At 44.4% G+C, this 17,286-nt stretch overlaps 7 protein-coding genes across 7 annotated transcripts; 4 read left to right on the forward strand and 3 right to left on the reverse strand.

Annotated features, from left to right (window-relative positions):
- The first annotated feature begins 42 nt into the window (after nt 1-42).
- On the forward strand, nt 43-1,707 carry BDB00DRAFT_799615 (uncharacterized protein). The gene has a single exon (XM_053121706.1). It carries the CDS (start codon nt 89-91, stop codon nt 1,442-1,444), a length of 1,356 nt encoding a protein of 451 aa, XP_052985079.1. The 5' UTR covers nt 43-88; the 3' UTR covers nt 1,445-1,707.
- A 668-nt stretch (nt 1,708-2,375) lies between these two features.
- BDB00DRAFT_748334 (uncharacterized protein) lies at nt 2,376-2,850 on the reverse strand (the record flags this gene model as incomplete). Its single annotated transcript, XM_053118575.1, has 2 exons — nt 2,376-2,455; nt 2,559-2,850. Coding segments are annotated over 2 exons (372 nt in total), but the record flags the coding sequence as incomplete, so codon positions are not given.
- Nucleotides 2,851-3,071: 221 nt separating this feature from the next.
- Nucleotides 3,072-4,250, reverse strand: BDB00DRAFT_799625 (uncharacterized protein). The gene is made up of 5 exons (XM_053121707.1): nt 3,980-4,250; nt 3,822-3,917; nt 3,643-3,730; nt 3,425-3,568; nt 3,072-3,354 (listed from the first exon to the last, which is right to left on the reverse strand). Exons 1-5 carry the CDS (start codon nt 4,014-4,016, stop codon nt 3,234-3,236), a joined length of 486 nt encoding a protein of 161 aa, XP_052985081.1. The 5' UTR covers nt 4,017-4,250; the 3' UTR covers nt 3,072-3,233.
- On the forward strand, nt 4,206-8,176 carry BDB00DRAFT_799626 (uncharacterized protein). The gene is made up of 8 exons (XM_053121708.1): nt 4,206-4,928; nt 5,070-5,574; nt 5,695-5,923; nt 5,994-6,472; nt 6,543-6,620; nt 6,716-7,013; nt 7,112-7,292; nt 7,367-8,176. The coding sequence occupies exons 1-8, from the start codon at nt 4,655-4,657 to the stop codon at nt 7,978-7,980; spliced, it is 2,658 nt and encodes an 885-aa protein (XP_052985082.1). The 5' UTR covers nt 4,206-4,654; the 3' UTR covers nt 7,981-8,176.
- Nucleotides 8,177-9,690: 1,514 nt separating this feature from the next.
- On the forward strand, nt 9,691-10,985 carry BDB00DRAFT_799635 (uncharacterized protein). Its single transcript, XM_053121709.1, has 2 exons — nt 9,691-10,677; nt 10,770-10,985. The coding sequence occupies exons 1-2, from the start codon at nt 9,844-9,846 to the stop codon at nt 10,812-10,814; spliced, it is 879 nt and encodes a 292-aa protein (XP_052985083.1). The 5' UTR covers nt 9,691-9,843; the 3' UTR covers nt 10,815-10,985.
- BDB00DRAFT_799640 (uncharacterized protein) lies at nt 10,986-13,909 on the reverse strand. The gene is made up of 4 exons (XM_053121710.1): nt 13,392-13,909; nt 12,082-13,322; nt 11,611-12,004; nt 10,986-11,530 (listed from the first exon to the last, which is right to left on the reverse strand). The coding sequence occupies exons 1-4, from the start codon at nt 13,414-13,416 to the stop codon at nt 11,223-11,225; spliced, it is 1,968 nt and encodes a 655-aa protein (XP_052985084.1). The 5' UTR covers nt 13,417-13,909; the 3' UTR covers nt 10,986-11,222.
- A 2,923-nt stretch (nt 13,910-16,832) lies between these two features.
- Nucleotides 16,833-16,982, forward strand: BDB00DRAFT_730595 (uncharacterized protein; the record flags this gene model as incomplete). The annotated part of the gene is made up of 1 exon (XM_053118309.1): nt 16,833-16,982. A coding segment is annotated over one exon (150 nt), but the record flags the coding sequence as incomplete, so codon positions are not given.
- Nucleotides 16,983-17,286: the final 304 nt, after the last annotated feature.

Below are 17,286 nucleotides of genomic sequence, written 5' to 3' on the forward strand. Positions count from 1 at the left end.
TCGTCTTCCTGTTCTTCTTTCTTCTACTTCTTCGCTTACACATACACACACACATACACACACACGCACATAGTAAAAGGACACAATAATGCGTTCGTATAAGCTCATGTTGTCCGCCGGCTTAGCAGCCATCTCATTCCTGCTGACACTGGCCTATCTGTCACGAGAGCGCTTAACCAACGCTCAACACATCTGGGAGCCACGGCGGCGGCCATTGCTCTTTTTTCCTGACAACAACAGCAACACCAACGAGAAATACATTACATTCTATCCACACTCTGGACTGCACAACCAACGTCTCGGCCTGCTGAACGCAATGGTGCTCGCCAAAGCCCTCGATCGCACCCTTATTCTGCCACAGATCAACCTTGGTAAGGGCGTCTACTGGTGGGAGTCGCCACTGCTGGCGCAGAAGCTGAGCGACTGCCCGGAACTCCCACTGTCTGAACGCAAGGGCCTGTGCGCCGATTACCGCAAGTACATCCCCGTGCCCGTCTCGAGCGTGTTTGATCTGAGCGTACTCAATCGTCTCGGCATCCGCTACATTGAGCGCGACAGCATGCACACGTCGTATCTCAGCGAGCGGCTCGGCATCCACGACGACGAGATCTATCACGTTTCCGACCACAAGCGGTTCTCGTATCGCATCTACGACAATGTCAACAGCACTGACCCATTGAACCAGTTCAAATACCGCATCAACCTGCAGGAGCTCGAAGCACGCCCTGAACAGCTGATTGAGTTTGGCTCATTGTTTGGCACGCCTCGCCTTGTTTTGGATGTGCGCAATGATCTTTACTGGCTGCGAGAACACTTGTCTGGCGAGCTCGGCTTTGGCAATCCTACAGTGATCCACCAGACGCTCAATGTCGTTGGACGGCTCGGCGGGCCTGGCAACTTTGTCAGCGTGCACTTGCGAACGGGCGACGGCGTGTTCAAGGTCACCATGGCGCGTACAATGGACAAGGTGCGACAGACACTCGAGCGCTACAGCACGCAGCATCGTCTGCATCACGAGCAAGAGTATGCAATCATGGCACGCCTGCAAGCACTCGCGCACGAAGGCCAGACAGCCAACCTGCTCAACGAATGCACGGCAATCCAACACCAGCGCGACATGCTCCATCCACGATTGCGGCTGATCTTTATGGCGACCGACACCGCACAGCCCCGACACACCTTGCCCGAGCTGTTTGAGGAGTTTGTCTGCATGTTCACTTTGCCCGACTTTCCCGATGTGATCCAGGACACGGTGGCCGGTGCAAGCACGCCTGCGCGTGAGCAGAACGACCACTACGGCCCACTCCTGCTGCCACTGATTGATGCGGAAGTGGCGTCGCACGGCTCATTCTTTGTTGGGACGCGGAAAAGCACGTTTTCAAAATACATTCAGTATCGCAACCGGCGCTTCTTGTCGTACTATCCAGCCGTTGCCGAGCCGTGAAACGAGCCAGGAAAACTTTTTTTTCCCTTGTACATTTTTTTTTATTTTTGTATTTTATTCACTCATTTTTTGTTTTGTTTCTTTGGTTTTCATTCGTTTCTTCCCCCAATGCATAATTTGCCCTTTAATAATACATATACGCATAGCCACCCCTCCATCTTGTATAGCACCACTGTACGTTCTACTGCAGCAAAAACAACATGTAATTTACAAAATAAAAACTTTTATTTCAAACAACCAAGGCGAAGGGCGCTTTTCCTTTATTTTTGCTTCCCGGTTGTGTCACCGTGTCACTAGGCTGAGTATGTATCTTTTTCGAACAAATTCTCCATGTTCATACACACTATTACTGTATGTGCCTTTCATACGTCTTGTGTGTGCGTGACCTTGGACAAATGCAATCCTCTCCTCTATCTCTGCTGTGTGCATTGTGTGATACGCTATCGCCGCTATAAATACAACACTTATCAGCAGCAGTAGCAGCAGCGGTGGAAAAAGGCAACTAATATAGAGCTCTCAGTCACCCGGTGACCCTCACTTGTTTAAGCTATTTTCACCCTTCTCGTCTATGTCTCTGCATAGTTTTCATTCATGCAGAAAGACCATCTGTTTTATTAGAGTCTGAAATTGTTGCTGGGGCCAAGACGGGCGAGAAAGGTTAGAAAAAGAGGACCGGGGGGGGTATGTTGCACTTGTTTTTGTTGATGTGAAGATGTGTGCGTTATGTTGTTGTTGTTGTTGTTTATCAAATATCAAAAGGCTGGCAAACTGCCACTCGTTGAAGAATAGATGGAACGTTATCTTTTACTAATCACTCAAGTCATCGTCGTATATGCTACACAAGAGTACGACGCAGTTAGTAACAAAAGCCTTCTCCTTTTGGAAAACTAGGAAAAAGGAAAACCCAAGCCCAAGCCCAAACTCACGGGTGACCTAGCAACATTTCCAGATCGCGCACCTGGCTCTTGAGATCGTTCTTGACAGATACTAAGCTGCGTATGTGATCAATAGCTATAATCGCATGGTCACAATAGTATTTTAGGGTTTCGCTTATTAGAAGATGTGTTTTACGTTTCTCTCCTCTGATAGCTAACAAAAGCAGGTTGTTCCTAACATTTTTGCAAGATGAGCGCCTCGCTCCGATTGCCGTGGTTTAACGAAGGAACAATTTCGATCAATTGGTCGAAACCGAGCCTGATATTTTGACGTCGCTTTTGCTCGGATGCAATGTGGTTGGCTTTCTTCTCGGCTTCTGTTAGCAGTTCGTGGGGTGCTTTGCGGCTGCGTCGGCTTTGGTTGGCTGTCCGTGGCGTTTTTGCTGTGCTGCCCTGTTCGTCGTCATGATTGACATTGCTGCTGTCCTGCTGTTCTTGCTGCTGCTGCTGCTGCTGCTGCTCAGGTATTAACGGTGATTCGCTGATGTTTTGTACGATACCGGTAGCAGTGGTGATACTGTTATTGCTGCCAGCAATGATATTCTGCGCAGTATAAGGCGACGTCGTCGTTGCTGTTCGTGGTGCTGGTGGATCCATGGAGGATAGTTTATAAAGAGCGAAAAGTATGAAAGAAAGAAAGTAGAGGAAGAAGGCAGAGAAGGGGGGCACCACTTTTTGATCTCTCAACTGCTTTAACTCTACGCATACACACTTTTTTTTTTACAAGTTCAACCCTTCCTCGGAGTGGGCGACACGTGAAATGTTATCGGCTTTTCACGTGTGCTGTTCCGATGATTTTCCTCCACAATTCGGCATTGCATTACCATCGCAAATCATCTGTCTTTTATTGTTGTTTATGGAAAAACTGACTTGATGAAGCGCTCGCCTGCCGTTTCGATCTCTTGGTCGTCCTCCGTGCGCTCAACGACAACAGGGAAATGGGATAGCCCTTGCTGCGCGAGACGCTCGATCAGCCTGCAAAACCACGGGAAAATGTCAATGATGAGAACTAATAACAAAGGATAAGCGACAACGAGCAACTCACTTGTTGTCAAGCGTATGTCCTTCCGTGGCACTGGGTCCGTCGAACGTCGTCTTGTTCGCCATAAGCACGCCGTATTTTTTACCGCGCAAAGGGCCCTCGTCCCAATTGTTTAAAAAGTGCTTCTCAAATACCGAGAGCGTGCCACTACAGGAACAACAATCAAGCCCTTTGTTACTAACCATATTCTTTCGTTCTCCAAAGGCAAAAAGTATACATGCGTTGTCGGGAACAATAGAGCGTCGGCATTCAGCAAGGGCTCATTGTCCACTTCCGATGTCTGACTTGTGAAATCGGACAAACCGGCATCTACACAGCAATTCGCTTTCACGTTAGCTCTCGTTCTCTCGCACGCCTATATGGCAAACATTGCAAAGTAGACCCTCTTTTGCTTGCTCACCTTTGGGTGTCTTGGCCACATCCATAATCTCGACTTCGAGAGCAGTGCCACATCGCTGAATACCCCGTGCCAGTAGCTTGGCTTTGGCATCCGAATCTTTTCGTTTCCGCATTTTCTTTAGCCGAGGAAGCCAATTGTGTTGTTTAAAAGTGATTTACCTGAGGATTTGTCTGTGTAAATGTTGACCCGTTTCATCGTAGAGGTGCTGTTGCTGTTGTTGTGGATCAGAACAAGCCGTTAAAACCTACAGATTGAATCTGAAAAAGAAGTGTGGTGGAGTGGAAAACCCCTGTCAACAGCAACCCCAAAGATAAAATGACAGCAATTTCATGCAATTGGAATGGGTGCGGGGTGAGGCAAGGGAATACAACATGATGAGGTGAGGAGCTTTTCTGGAGCCGTGTGTGTGTGTGTGTGTGTGTGTGTGTGTAACCATGCATGTATTCCATATACACTCACGCTCACACTCACACCCATCATCAGAAAACAAAAAGAGTAAAGAAAGAAAAAGACACACGCTCCCCACTTTTCTCTTTCTTTCCATTACTATTCTTGCTATGGCAACATTAACGGCTACAACTGCTGCTGCTGCTGCAGCCCAAGACACTGTGTGTGTTCCCATCCCAAGAGAAGAGCGGCTGGTTGTTTACTAATAATGACATCTTCTTTTCATACAGAACGACCAAGCCCACCAGTCAAAGGAAAGCAAGCAGCAGAGTCATCATCACCACCATCGCGGTCGACGAGGTAGTCGGCGATCCTCTGGGAAGAAGAAGGACGAGCAAGATGACGAGTCGCCTGCGCTCCAATCCGTGCACGATATTATTGCTGAAATGCGGCGGCTGCCCATCGCTAGCAGCAGCACTGAATGGTCCCGTAGGAGCAGACGTCACTCGGAACCATTTAATCAACGCGTTGAACCGACTACTACTTCTGCTGCTGCTGCTGCTGCCACTAGTAATGTTTTCCATCCGCTAGCAGTTCCGCCGCCAGAGTTCAACTTTCCCATCGGTCCTGCTGCTGCTGCTGCAGAAGAAGCGGCAAAAGAACAAATAAAACACGAACGAGGTCACTTGAGCATGCCGAAACGGGTGAGAAGTCAGTCCTGTGAGTATTTCTTCCCCGCAAAACCTTTTTTTTTCGGTACTACCCCTTCCTCATTCTGCATAATGTCGATTGACAATAACAATACCATCTATCACTCATGCTATTGTTAACTGGGGTAACTGATACTCCGAACTTGCAAAGTGCCCGGTCATTTCGATCACGACAAGGCATCAGCATCACCATCCTCTTTAACAAACAATTATAGCAACGTCGCTGCAACAACAACGCGTCGTGCACTTTATCCCACGCATATTCCTGTGCCTGATGCCATCCACCTGATTCAAACGCGACAGCTTTTCTCGGGCATGCTGTCTGTGGACCTCCAGGACAGCTCGGATGCCTTTGTCGCTTGCGAAGAACTGGGTAGCGACATCTACATCTACGGCTCGCGTAACCGCAACCGTGCACTGGACGGGGACCACGTTGCAGTTGAATTGGTCGATGTGGAGAACATGCTGGCTGAAAAGGCATCTAAAAAGCAAGCGCGTCGACGCTCGTCTCTTGCTGCAGCCACGTTGCACTCTATTCCTGAAGAAAGTGTGGCTCCCAGTGTTTCCAGCACTACGAATGATGTTATGCGTCGTCCTGCATATTGTGGTAAGGTGGTGTCCATTCTCGAACGACCAAAACGGATGCTGTTCTCAGGGTAATAAGTGTAAAGTGACACTGTCTGTTCCCTGCCTCGTTCTTATTCAAGGACTCTCTTTACACCACCATTACTACTACATTTATTCTATTAACAACAGCTTTTTTATTTTATTTTTAGTACACTGTCACTAGACAGACCCAGTAGTACGGCTGCTTCAATGACTCATCCCGCCTTTTTTCAACAACCACCAATCGCACCTCTACAGCAACAGCAGCAGCAGCAAAAACCATCTATTATATGGTTTGTTCCAGCAGACAAGCGTCTACCATTGGTTGCAGTTCCTGTGAAGCATGCGCCTTACGGGTTCATAAAGTACCACGAAGAGTTCAGACACCGAATATTTATCGTATGTTTAGCAGTATCAGCCTTATGTTTAAATCCCTGACACTTGTTATTAATCATGCCGCACTTATTAGGGGAGTATCCAACGATGGCCAGCGACATCGCTGCATCCATTTGGCACCATTGAACGCGAGATCGGCTATATGGGTGAGCTGAGCGTCCATTCTCAAGCATTAATGGCCGATCATCACCTTAAAGACAGTTGCGAATTTACCAAAGGCGTCCACAAGTCCGCAGACGCCGTTGAGAGTGTCAATCACTCCAAACGATTGGATCTGCGCCACTTGGCTCTTTTTACCGTCAGTGACAGTGACGGAGGTGAACACACGACATTGGCGGACCATGGTTTCACAGTTCAGTGTTTTGAAGCTGAGGACTTGTTTGAAATAGGTGTTCATACAATCGATCTCGCTGGTCTCGTTCGACCTAATACATTGCTGGATCGAGAAGCCAAAGATCGGGCAGTCACTGTAGATCTTGTGGAAAGGCAGGTCCCAATCTTTCCGCCGACATTTACTAATACACATGCGGAACTATCACCTGGAAAAGAAAGGTAGATACCAATTACAAGAGAAGAGAAGATAATAGTATTGACAACTCAAGGAATGTTGAAATGTGTACAGGGCATCGCTTTCTGTACTTTGTCGGGTGACGCGGTCTGGAAAGTTGATCCATTCTTGGATCGGAAAAACCATCGTCAAGTAAGTTTTTTTTTCCTTTAAAACGCGCTATAAAAGTTCATAAAAACATTATAACTAGCTTACACAAAGGGTGCGGAATGATTACTACTGTATAGATGCCGCGACCATTTGGAAAGTGACAACATTTCTCGTGCTATGCTCGATGCATGCAAAGCTTTGCAGACAACCCGTCTTAAAGAAGGCGGTTCCAGTCTAGCGATATCGTATCAAAAATTTAGTTTAGCCGACAGCGGTTATCCTCAATCCATCACGCGTATTCATAAAAACGATGACCATCCACTGGTATTGTTAAAAGAGGCAGTTATTCTTGCCGGTCAAGAAGTTGGTCGAAAGATCACAAGTCGTTTGCCAGAGCATGCTTTACTATGTCGCCAGCAAGCACCTCCATCAACGGTATACTACATATTTAAGCTTTAAACAATTTCTATATCTTCAACTCGTTGTAGCATCAGCTACTAACAGTAACAAAACGTGTTTTTTTCGTTTCTAAGAATGAAGAATATACACAACGTCATTGTGGAAGATCAGTGTATTTTTGTAGCGGGAATGTAGATATCGCGCGATATCAACATCATAGCTATGCTGCATCGCTATACACTGTGTTTGCCGAGCCTCTTCACAAGTACGCATGCATTGTGGTGCAGCGACAATTACACGCTGCGCTCAAAAGAGGTAAGTAACGATATATTTCTGTTGATACTCTTACAGTTCTGTTACGAGATATAAATCAATTAAGGAAATTGTAGAGAAAGACGGAAGTAGTAGCACTACTACGAACAGCAGCGATGACAGCCAGGGTAGTAACAAGGAGATGGATACGATAGATAAGCTAGCGCGCCATTGCAATGCTAAAGAATTCGCCCGAGATTCAGCATATGAACATAGTGTTGCGCTTTATATTGCAGCGTATATCTACCGTCAAAGCCTCGATAAAAAGGAGAAATCGCTACTTCAGCAGGCAACAATCGTATCGCTACAGCCACCGTACTCGCTCATAATATTTATCTCGGAATACGGCTTGGAAAAAGAGATACACATACTCAATTGCAAAGATATCCATACAGTTAGCTTTGATCCAGCTACTGATACCATGCAATTGATATGGCATACTCCATCATTGACATTTGCACCAACGCTTGCGCCACAATTGTCACCAGCACCACACCCATCAACCGCATCACCATCCCCAGCAGCAGAACAAGACAGTGAACTGGCGGTGGAACAGCAAGAGCATAATCGGTATCAAGCATCAAGTGTGAGACAGGGCTCTGTAGTAGATATCCGTATCGTGTCAGATATGAAGGTCATTCGACCTGGATTAGAGATTCAGCTTGTCAATCCTTTTAAAAATAAGCAGTAAAAAACTTTCTACAACCAGCCAGATCCTCTAAAACTGGATAGAGGGTGATATGTATACGGGGAGTGTGGCTGCAACAACCGTAGAAGATCAATGCAATTTATGACTGATAACCGCAATAACAAGTAACTCATGATTAAGTTGCACTGTATTTCAAACAAGCAGCAGCTTGATTGATTTCAGGCTGCTCTGTCAACGCATATATTTATGAATAAATAGTATTATTATTTTTCTTTTTCTTCAAATGGTATTTCATATACCTATATATATTGAAGTAGTGCTTTTATACATAACGGTTTACTTGGACATACGCAAGTTAATTATCACCCGTGAAGCCTTTAGTCTTCACATTTAACTGTGACTTGTCTTTGCATTATCTACATGACGTAAGTGCATACTGAGCTAACTCTCGGAGCGTTGTTTATTCCATTCTTATGATGTACACAAAATAATCTTACATGAATATCAAGTGAAATGACAATATTACGCCAGTCAAGTTCATCGCGTAAATTCGAAAGTTTATGCACGAAAGGCGGTTGTTTTGTTCTATGAATGTGAGTACTTTGTTGATGATATCATGATGTCAATATGTACTTTACAGGGAGTATAGCTTTTTGGGCTGGTCTGGTATGAACGACTCAGGAACATTGCTCGGTGCAACTCCCGTCAAAAAATACTAACACAGCACACGTTCTAATACACAGTTTAAAGTATCTTTCATGATGTTCCACCGTACGTAGCATGCTCGAATAGGGATATTGTTCTTATAGCTTAGCATTCGTTATCAGCTGGATAATCTAATTCGTTCGTTCGCTTGTCGTCATATTTGTGATGCCCGATGATTAACAGCTTCAATCGACAAGATGTCTTCAAGTACAATCAGTAGTGCGCGATTCTTCATGGTTTACAGTGATTTGATATCGGCTTCACTTTCAAGTCCATGGAGCTTGATACAGTACCACTCACAAATGTGAGCTGCATTGATGCGTCTTCCCATCTTTCATGCTCTATATCTTCGATAGTAGATAGCATCTTTTGCGGCCTGCATTGCTTGTGCGTTCTTTTGCTTTACTGTAAAGATCGACGCGTTAATCCTCTGCTCTAATACCTACTCATATTGATCATTCAATACACTTATGGTATGCATCCCAGTGTGATGATGCCTGTATCATGGAAGATGATATATATGATCCTCAAAGCAATATTGTCGGTCGGTTTCCATACAATTGCCAAGCCAGAAACGTAGAACTTTGCAGTAGTTTCTATCGATTACGACAGCCTGTCAGAGATGGATGTCGAACGGAATTATGCTTGATTGAGTGGGCTCACTCGTATGCATCCGATGCTGTTTTCTGTAAATAAATAACACGCAATCATGCAGGTTCGTTTTTCCAAAATGGTATCCAGTTGTGCTTTGAATCGAAGTCGCGATTACACAGCACATTGACAGCTTGCTACACGTCCATATTCTAGCGACATGTACTGTTCGTTGGCCACGTTGAAAACGTTCTTTTTTGCTTTGCCTTTTCTGCGATGATCATCCAGGAGCTGATCAAGTTCTCAGGAAGTACTTAATTCAGTATATATTTTGGATGATGGTTGCCCGCGCGCAATATACAGCATTAGCGCCCATCTGTATTGCGTGTGGTTCTGCACGACGTTGAAACACATGTCAAAAGACCGCCAGTGTGCCGTGCCAAATTTTTTTCTTTTCACCATTTAAACAAATGTCGACCGAGCAAGAATTTCAAAGTATGAATCCTCCCCTTTTTCTCTCTCTTCTCTCAGCACAAAGCACAAAATTAAAACTATGAACAAAAACTTGACATATGCGAATTTATAGAACAATTAAAAGCATGCCGTGACATGGCCGAGACGTACCTGGCCGATTTAAAAACTGATCGGTCCGTCGACGATCCAGAATTCGACACCAAAGACATGCAAGAGAAAATCAGCAAACTCGGCAAAGTGCTTTCACACGACGCCACGAAATTGACGTTGGCATGTAAATCACCACGCAAACCAGCAGACGGTATCAAAATGATTACCGAAATAAGCAACACGTTCTTTCGACTTGTCGGCTTTTACAACACGATTCCAAAACAAGCAGGCAAAACCTACAAGGAAGCATTCCGCGCAGCCGTGCGCGATACGTTGCTTGGTCAGATCGCCCTGTGCAACAGCTTTAGTGACGAACCCAAAAAGGAGTTTATGGTTCCAACCGCAGTTTTGTGGGAAACGTGTAAAATGATGGAGACACAGATGCCGGTGGATAACCGAGCCGCTGTATTGAAGCAGTGGAAAACCATGCAAGAGACGTTGGCGGATGCAAAATCGGAAGTACATGATGTGGCTGACGGAGACGCAGGAGGATTTGACGATGATGAGGATGAAGAGATGAGCCCGGAACAGATTGCTGTTGCAAAGCAGTGTGCCCAGTTGGTGGACCTGGTCGTCTTTATCTATGTCAAGATCGAACGGCGGTGCATCAAGGAAGCCGATTGCTTGCTGTGTGACCAGTTGGCAGATGCTGGCCGTGTGTTGGGGGATGAGACAGATGTTCTGGTATCTCAGTTATATGACAGTGATGCAGAAACTATCCGTGCCAAGTATATCAAGGAGTATGTCGACAAGGCATTAGCGCTCATCCAAGCGGCTCAAAAGGTGTCATTGCCAGAAGAACATGCAAAGTGGTTTGAGGTAAGAAATACCTTTGCTAACTTAAATAGTTATGGGAAAGTCAATAGCGATATTTGGCTTTGCTGATCCGTGAGTTCTCTGGTTGTCATTAGATGTGTTCCAAAAAGTTACAAGAGATCGCAACAAAGAAAGATTAATGTTATTCTCTGCCCTCATTTATCTTCCTTTTCCCGTGTGTACATACTCCAAAAATTATCTGTAGTACTACTATGTAATCTTCCATCATTCCCCCTCTTTCTTGTACTGATCGCTCATACACTTTCTTCAACCCATTTTATTTTTGTCAGAAGCAAATAGAATACCTGTGAAATATTCACTGCTAGATGATATCGAGTTTATAGTGTTTTATGGGTTTTGTTGGTTTTTTTCATCTAATCTAACATATATGGAGTTTGTTAACTATGACAACTATGAATGATGTATGTTTTTTTTGGATGAAGAACGAACTGGAAATTACAAGAGACTGAAAAAAATAAAGAAAAAATTATAACTAACGGATTATAAACAGGCAAAGGGGTTGATAGGGATGAACTGTGACCTCTTCGCTAGGTTGTCGCGTTGAGGTGTTGCTGCTCCAGCTGGGTAAACGATGTCATGAGAATATCAGATAGCATTGCAAGTCCAGGTAGGGGATACTGCTCATATAAGTCCACTAAAGAAGGGTCCGGATTTTGTAAGAAGGATGCGACTACCGAGGACGACGATGGGACTTCTTGATCGGGTAAAAGGAGTATTCGTTTGTTATTGAAATCTCCCTTCATCATCAGTAATAAGTCCAAAGGGAAGGGGATGTCCGTGCAGTGACCAAGCCTTTCAAGACTGTAAAGAGCGGTCGCTATGATAGAGAAGGAAACTAAAGATGTAACATTTTCAGATTCTAGTCAGTCTTTTAATACGAAAGCCAAAGCTGTAATAAATCCGTTGCTAACTCACATGTTGGTGCATCGCATGAGCTTATGTCCCAATTTGCTTTCAGAGAATGGATCAAGACATTACTTGCATTAAGAGCAAACGTCTTTAACCTTTCTCTGACTGCCTGTATGACGTTTTCCGATATTGCATTAATAGAAGATGGGACAACTCGAGGTTGCAAAATCGACGATGTTAATACACCTGTCAAAAGATGTAGGGCGATAAACGGGAATAACTGAAGAGGTGGCAACTTTTTCTCAACAAGTTTGTACGCCATCGGATCGAACGGATCTTCACAAATACGCATTTCATCCGGAAGGCTCTTCCACCAGTCAAGAACATAAGGCTCGTATTGCAGGACATCCTCCAACAACAATTCGCAGGGCTGTCCATACATTATTGTGTTGACTTTCCCCTAGTAAAGTTATCCCTTTTGTGTTTTAGTATCCCGATGTAATATTCATAGGTTTCTATAGTTTCCATTTTGCGTACCATGATTGTCGATATATACGGAGCTCCTATAAGCGCAAAAATGTGATTGTATAACCGGGTGAACTGTTTTGTCTTTTCGGGCTCGTCATCCAGTACTTCAAGTACACGCATTTTTTCAGGTACTGAAAAATTAACCTTGTCATCAAAAAACATATCGAATGCTCGGGTACACATCTCCAAGTATGCATGATGCCGTTGAAAAAGCACTCGTTCAACGCGATCCATTTCATGTTCTTCCTTTTCCAACTCCGCACAGATCAGGATGGCCACATAGACGAGTCGCCGGGATTCAAATGGTCTTAGGAGCGTGTCTGTCAGGTATCCCTCCACTAGACTTGTTGAGATAATAACTTCTAATTTACGCGTCGGATCTTCATACAGCTCAAAAAGTAGTTCCTTGTACTTGTTGTAAAGATCTTCGATGATGATCCGTCTTTGCATCGCCGTGTATGTGACTATATGCGGACATGAGCTAAGAGCATCGATGCATACTGCAAGAACCACAAGGCTTTCTAGCGGGTTATCGAGGCTGCGGTAGTGTTTAAGAAACGTTGGCGCATGCACTAGTCCCAAAACGGTGTTGTAATGTTCCAGATAAGGAGGAATAATGTACTCCATGATGGCGCGATAATCCAGAAAAGCAGGCGGAGCAGCAGAACCGTGGGTGCTGTTGGTATCAGTGTTGCTATAGTCTATCATGGAAAATGGTTTTTTACGAGGCCTGGAGATCAAAGTGCGTTGAAGCAATACTCCTAAACCGAGCGCAGTGCTGACAGATGTGCTGTCAAAACATAAAGGTTCCTGCTTGAACAGTCCAGCAAAAGGCGAAAGATATTGAATCGACGCTTGTGTAAATTGGTTAAGCTCTTGTATCGTTTGAATCGGTGTTTCTAACTGCAAAAATCCGTTGACAATGCTGAGTTGCCATTCAGGCTGTTGCTGTTGCTTCGTCTGTTGTAGCCGTTGCTCCTGCTGCTGTTGCATTCGAGCCATTGACATAAATCGTTCCAGATCGTCTTTTTTTGACTGTAATTCCAGTAAATCGCTGTGTAATCGATCGACATCGTGCGACCAGGTTTGTACTTCCTCGTATCCGTCTTGAGCCTTGAAGTCGATGCCTTCATCGAGTAGTTCACTGCACTCGTCCGATTGAATGCATTCAATGTCGAGTGAAGAGCAACGTTCGCATGTTCTGGTATTGCTGCAGCTCCAAGCACATCGTTTCCTATGAAGTTTGCAAGCTAGAAGAAGGTTCTATGTCTTAGTTTAAAATCCCTCGTATGTATGTATATATTTATTTATTATTGTACCTTTGCAAGGTTTTGGGTTGCGCATCGATAGAAGAAGGAAGCGAAAAAATTATTTCGCAGCAACAAACTTATTTAAAGCTTATTTTTATCACACCACCTTAAAATGAAGTTACCCTTACATAGCAGCGAAAGTAGAAACGGAAAGTTATGCAGTGCGCCAAGTGGACTATGGGAATCGCCAAGTCGTCGTTCGAGGGAAGAGTGCCAAGCGATTCTTAGAACATGTCATGTCAAAAAAGCACTAATACTGCCTTTTCAAGCGACTAAAAATGACCCTCGATTGTGTCGTCCTCTACTAAAGCAGTAAGAGTCTAAGATACATAATTGAGCTCACTAATTTTTTAGTATAACATTTGTATAGAAAATGCTGTATACATCCTATTTAAGTAGTCTCACAAATAAAAGCTTTGCAGAGCAACACTTTTCAAGTGCTGTTTCTAGCCGGTTAGATCTTTGAGTACCAAGATCATCGAAAATGAAATATGTTGTTGGAAGGGTCAGTTTTTTGTTCGTTTACATCACATGCATAGGCGTCTTTTCAAAGAAGTATAGCAGCAACAAATTGTGCTCCTAAATATGTGTGTGGATTTATCTTTGATTCAAAAAGAAAAAGGTGCGATGAACTGCAGTTACATACAATTATACAAAAAGAGATTATGTACAAGAGAAGGGTTGTTGTAGGATGAGCTACATGGTCTTTTTACAACATTGGCGCATTAAGATATTGTTAATCTAGTCAGATGTAACAGAAGGTGAGAGTATCGGTAAGGAGTGCAAATACAGATAGCAATTATTGCTCTTAAAAGTTCACTGCAGAAGGGCCTGAACTCGCTAGAAAAGATGCAATAGCTGAGGATGACGAAAAGACTTCATGGTCAGTAATTTCTAGTACCAGTACATCGGAGCCTGGATATCTTTACAACTGGTCGATTAAAAGGGTAGAGACGATAAGCATTGTAAGATGGAAATTATTAGGCGTTTTGGACGAGAGAAGGTTTGTATCGTCATCATCAAGAAACTCGTAATGCCCACAATATGCTTACATGACAATTCTATGAGATTATTTGACGAGGACCCAATTCGTTTAACAGGGTGGACTAAAACTCTGCTTGTATTAAACAGCAGAGGTAATAAGCATTTTTGGGTCTCCGGTATGCAGCGTTTTTTATTGATCTGAAAAGCGTGTACAAGAAACATCATTAGTAACTTCTTAGCTCATTATTTATTGGCTATTCTTGGCCCTGCTAAAGTCCGCCAGTAGTTTGGCAAATTCTACGTAGATAGCGATAAGCGATATGAAGAACAATCATGCGATAATGTACAGGCCCGTGCGATCATTCAACACTTAATCTGTACAAATTAAAAAGGACTGTGGCAGTAGGGTCCGATAACAAAAAACCAGGGTCCGTTAGTAATTATGTCAACAACTTGATGACACACAGCAAACTCGAAACTTGAGATAAAGATGAGGTAGCTATTCGCTGTCTTAAAGATTTCGCGCTGGCATCTTCGCACATTATTTGGACAGCAGTTTTGTATGAGGACGTGCCTTTCTGACAGCTTAGCTAATCATACCAGATCTGTATAAGGATTCGGTGACGCCTTATCATGTTAATGCATCGTAAACACGCGTAGAAAGAAGGGAATAGCGATAAATTTTGATAAGAAGCTGCATATTACTGATAACTAACATGAAGATATGCGCATCGTTGCATTCGCAGGGCGGCCGGGGGCAATGCGATGTGTCAAATAGGGGAAGTAATATTTGGAGATAAAAACATACTCTGCATATGGCCACATGATGTCGATGAAACTCTCATAAGTATGATATGATCATTGTAAGCATGGCATATATATTATGTTCAGTTGAACGCAATAATATCAACCTTTCTTGCTAATGAAGACTATTCTTGAGCACGCACACAGCAGTCAGAAAAAGGCTAGCTCTCTTTGAGTAGTCACGGGCTCGACAGAGTCAAATCGAGCGACGTTGCACAAAAGCTTCATCTGGATAATACATTGAGTAGACTACATATGACGATCACCGACTGAGCGGAATGCATACATTGGAATAGCGGCTGGTAGAGTATCATAAAAGTGTGTAAGACGATCAGTCGTACTGCTTGGGAAAGAGGTACATACATGATGTGGGTTATGGGATGGAGTGGGTCCCAGCCAATCGATGATTTTTGCAATAATAATTCACGAGGTTGCGACAAGACCACAACTACGTAATAAGTGTCCTTTCAAATCGGCGCTTCATCAGCTGGGTTGGGAGTGCGGGGTAGGGGAAACAGGTATGACAGCACTGGGCTAAAGAAGTGTAGTATATACGTACTGTTGACAAGGTTCAGGACGACACTTGGCAGGATGTATATTTATTGTAGTGGAACAAGAATTCCTGTTCCCACACCGTCAGTAGAATCGGTGAATAGGTAAGCCGTGATCCGGTAAGGGCTGGTAGGGCTCTCGAGGCCCTTCAGTATTTGGTAAACTGCCCGCGTTGTACCATATGAGGTATCTTTATTGGAACCAATCAGCACTTGCTGACAGAGTATAAAAGAAAAGTTTAAATAAAAATTATATGTGGGGAGGGGGGTGGGGGTGTTTGTGACCAAAAGGCCAGCCACAGCTTGCATTAATAAACACTACTGGGCCTCTTAGCTTTTTTTCATTCTCTTCCCTTCTTTTCTTCTTCCGTGATTTTCTCTTGTTCCCTGCGCACACGCTCGTCTGCTACTGCTGCTACTGCTTTAAAAACCCCCCACACCCTTCTTTCACCTGCTACTTATCATCAAATGAGCCACAAAAGTCGAAGGCGATCTTCACGACCATCCAACACCAGCACTGCTGCTGCCATCCTCTCAGACTCGCTCTTTCCTGCCCCTCCGAAGAATAAACACAACGACAAAAAGGTCGATCCACTTGGGTCGCAAGTGTGGCGATTGTATACAAAAGCGAAAGACACTTTACCTAATGGCTCACGCTTGGAAAATCTCACCTGGCGTATGATGGCAATGAACTTGAGGAAGAAGCGTTTGGCGGAAGAACAACAACGACGGCAGGAACAGGAACAGCCAGAGCAGATTAACCTGAAGCCTTCTTCACCAATGGTAAGCTTTTTCAAAGATATGCAAAAAACATTGTTTCTTACTTTTGCACATTCTCACGCTCAAAAAAAAAAAATAGAATTCCAACAACAGCAAAGAAGTTTATGCTCTTGGAAGAAAAGCAACTTCCAGCATTACCATCCCGTCCGATCCCACTGCCGAATCACTCAACCAGTCATTTGACGCACTTCATGTCACTCAACCCAACTCGTCCTCAGCACCCACGTCAACTACACCCTCACCTGCCGCTACACCGGTTACGCCACCACCCAATAACGCACCATCGCCGAAGAAGGAAGCGACACCGGAATCGCCCAAGGAGATCACAGTATGCGCAAACTGTTCTACGTCAACAACACCCTTGTGGCGACGGGACTCAGCAGGTCAGCCATTGTGTAATGCATGCGGATTATTCTTAAAGCTACATGGTGTAGTGCGACCTTTGAGCTTAAAGACGAACGTAATCAAGAAACGCAATCGTAGCGGCAGTTTACAGTCGAATTCATCGGGCAAGAGTGGCAGTGGTGGCTACGGAGGTATCAGTATTGGCAGCACTATCGGTGCTGGATTAACGGCAACAACGGGAACGGCTACTGCACCACTCAATAGCGAGGCGAAAAAGCGACAGCGGATCGACAGCAGGCCGGCAGTGGTCATTGCTGCTGACGACGAGGATGTGTTTATGCAACCAGGCGATGGATTCAAGAATGTCTTGCTAGCGAAACAGCAGCAACAGCAGCAACAGCAGCAGCAACAGCAGCAGATGCTGAACAACGTGCTGTTTG

This window comes from Zychaea mexicana, assembly GCF_025766255.1.
Source record: "Zychaea mexicana strain RSA 1403 chromosome Unknown BDB00scaffold_4, whole genome shotgun sequence".
NCBI classification, from domain to species: domain Eukaryota; kingdom Fungi; phylum Mucoromycota; class Mucoromycetes; order Mucorales; family Lichtheimiaceae; genus Zychaea; species Zychaea mexicana.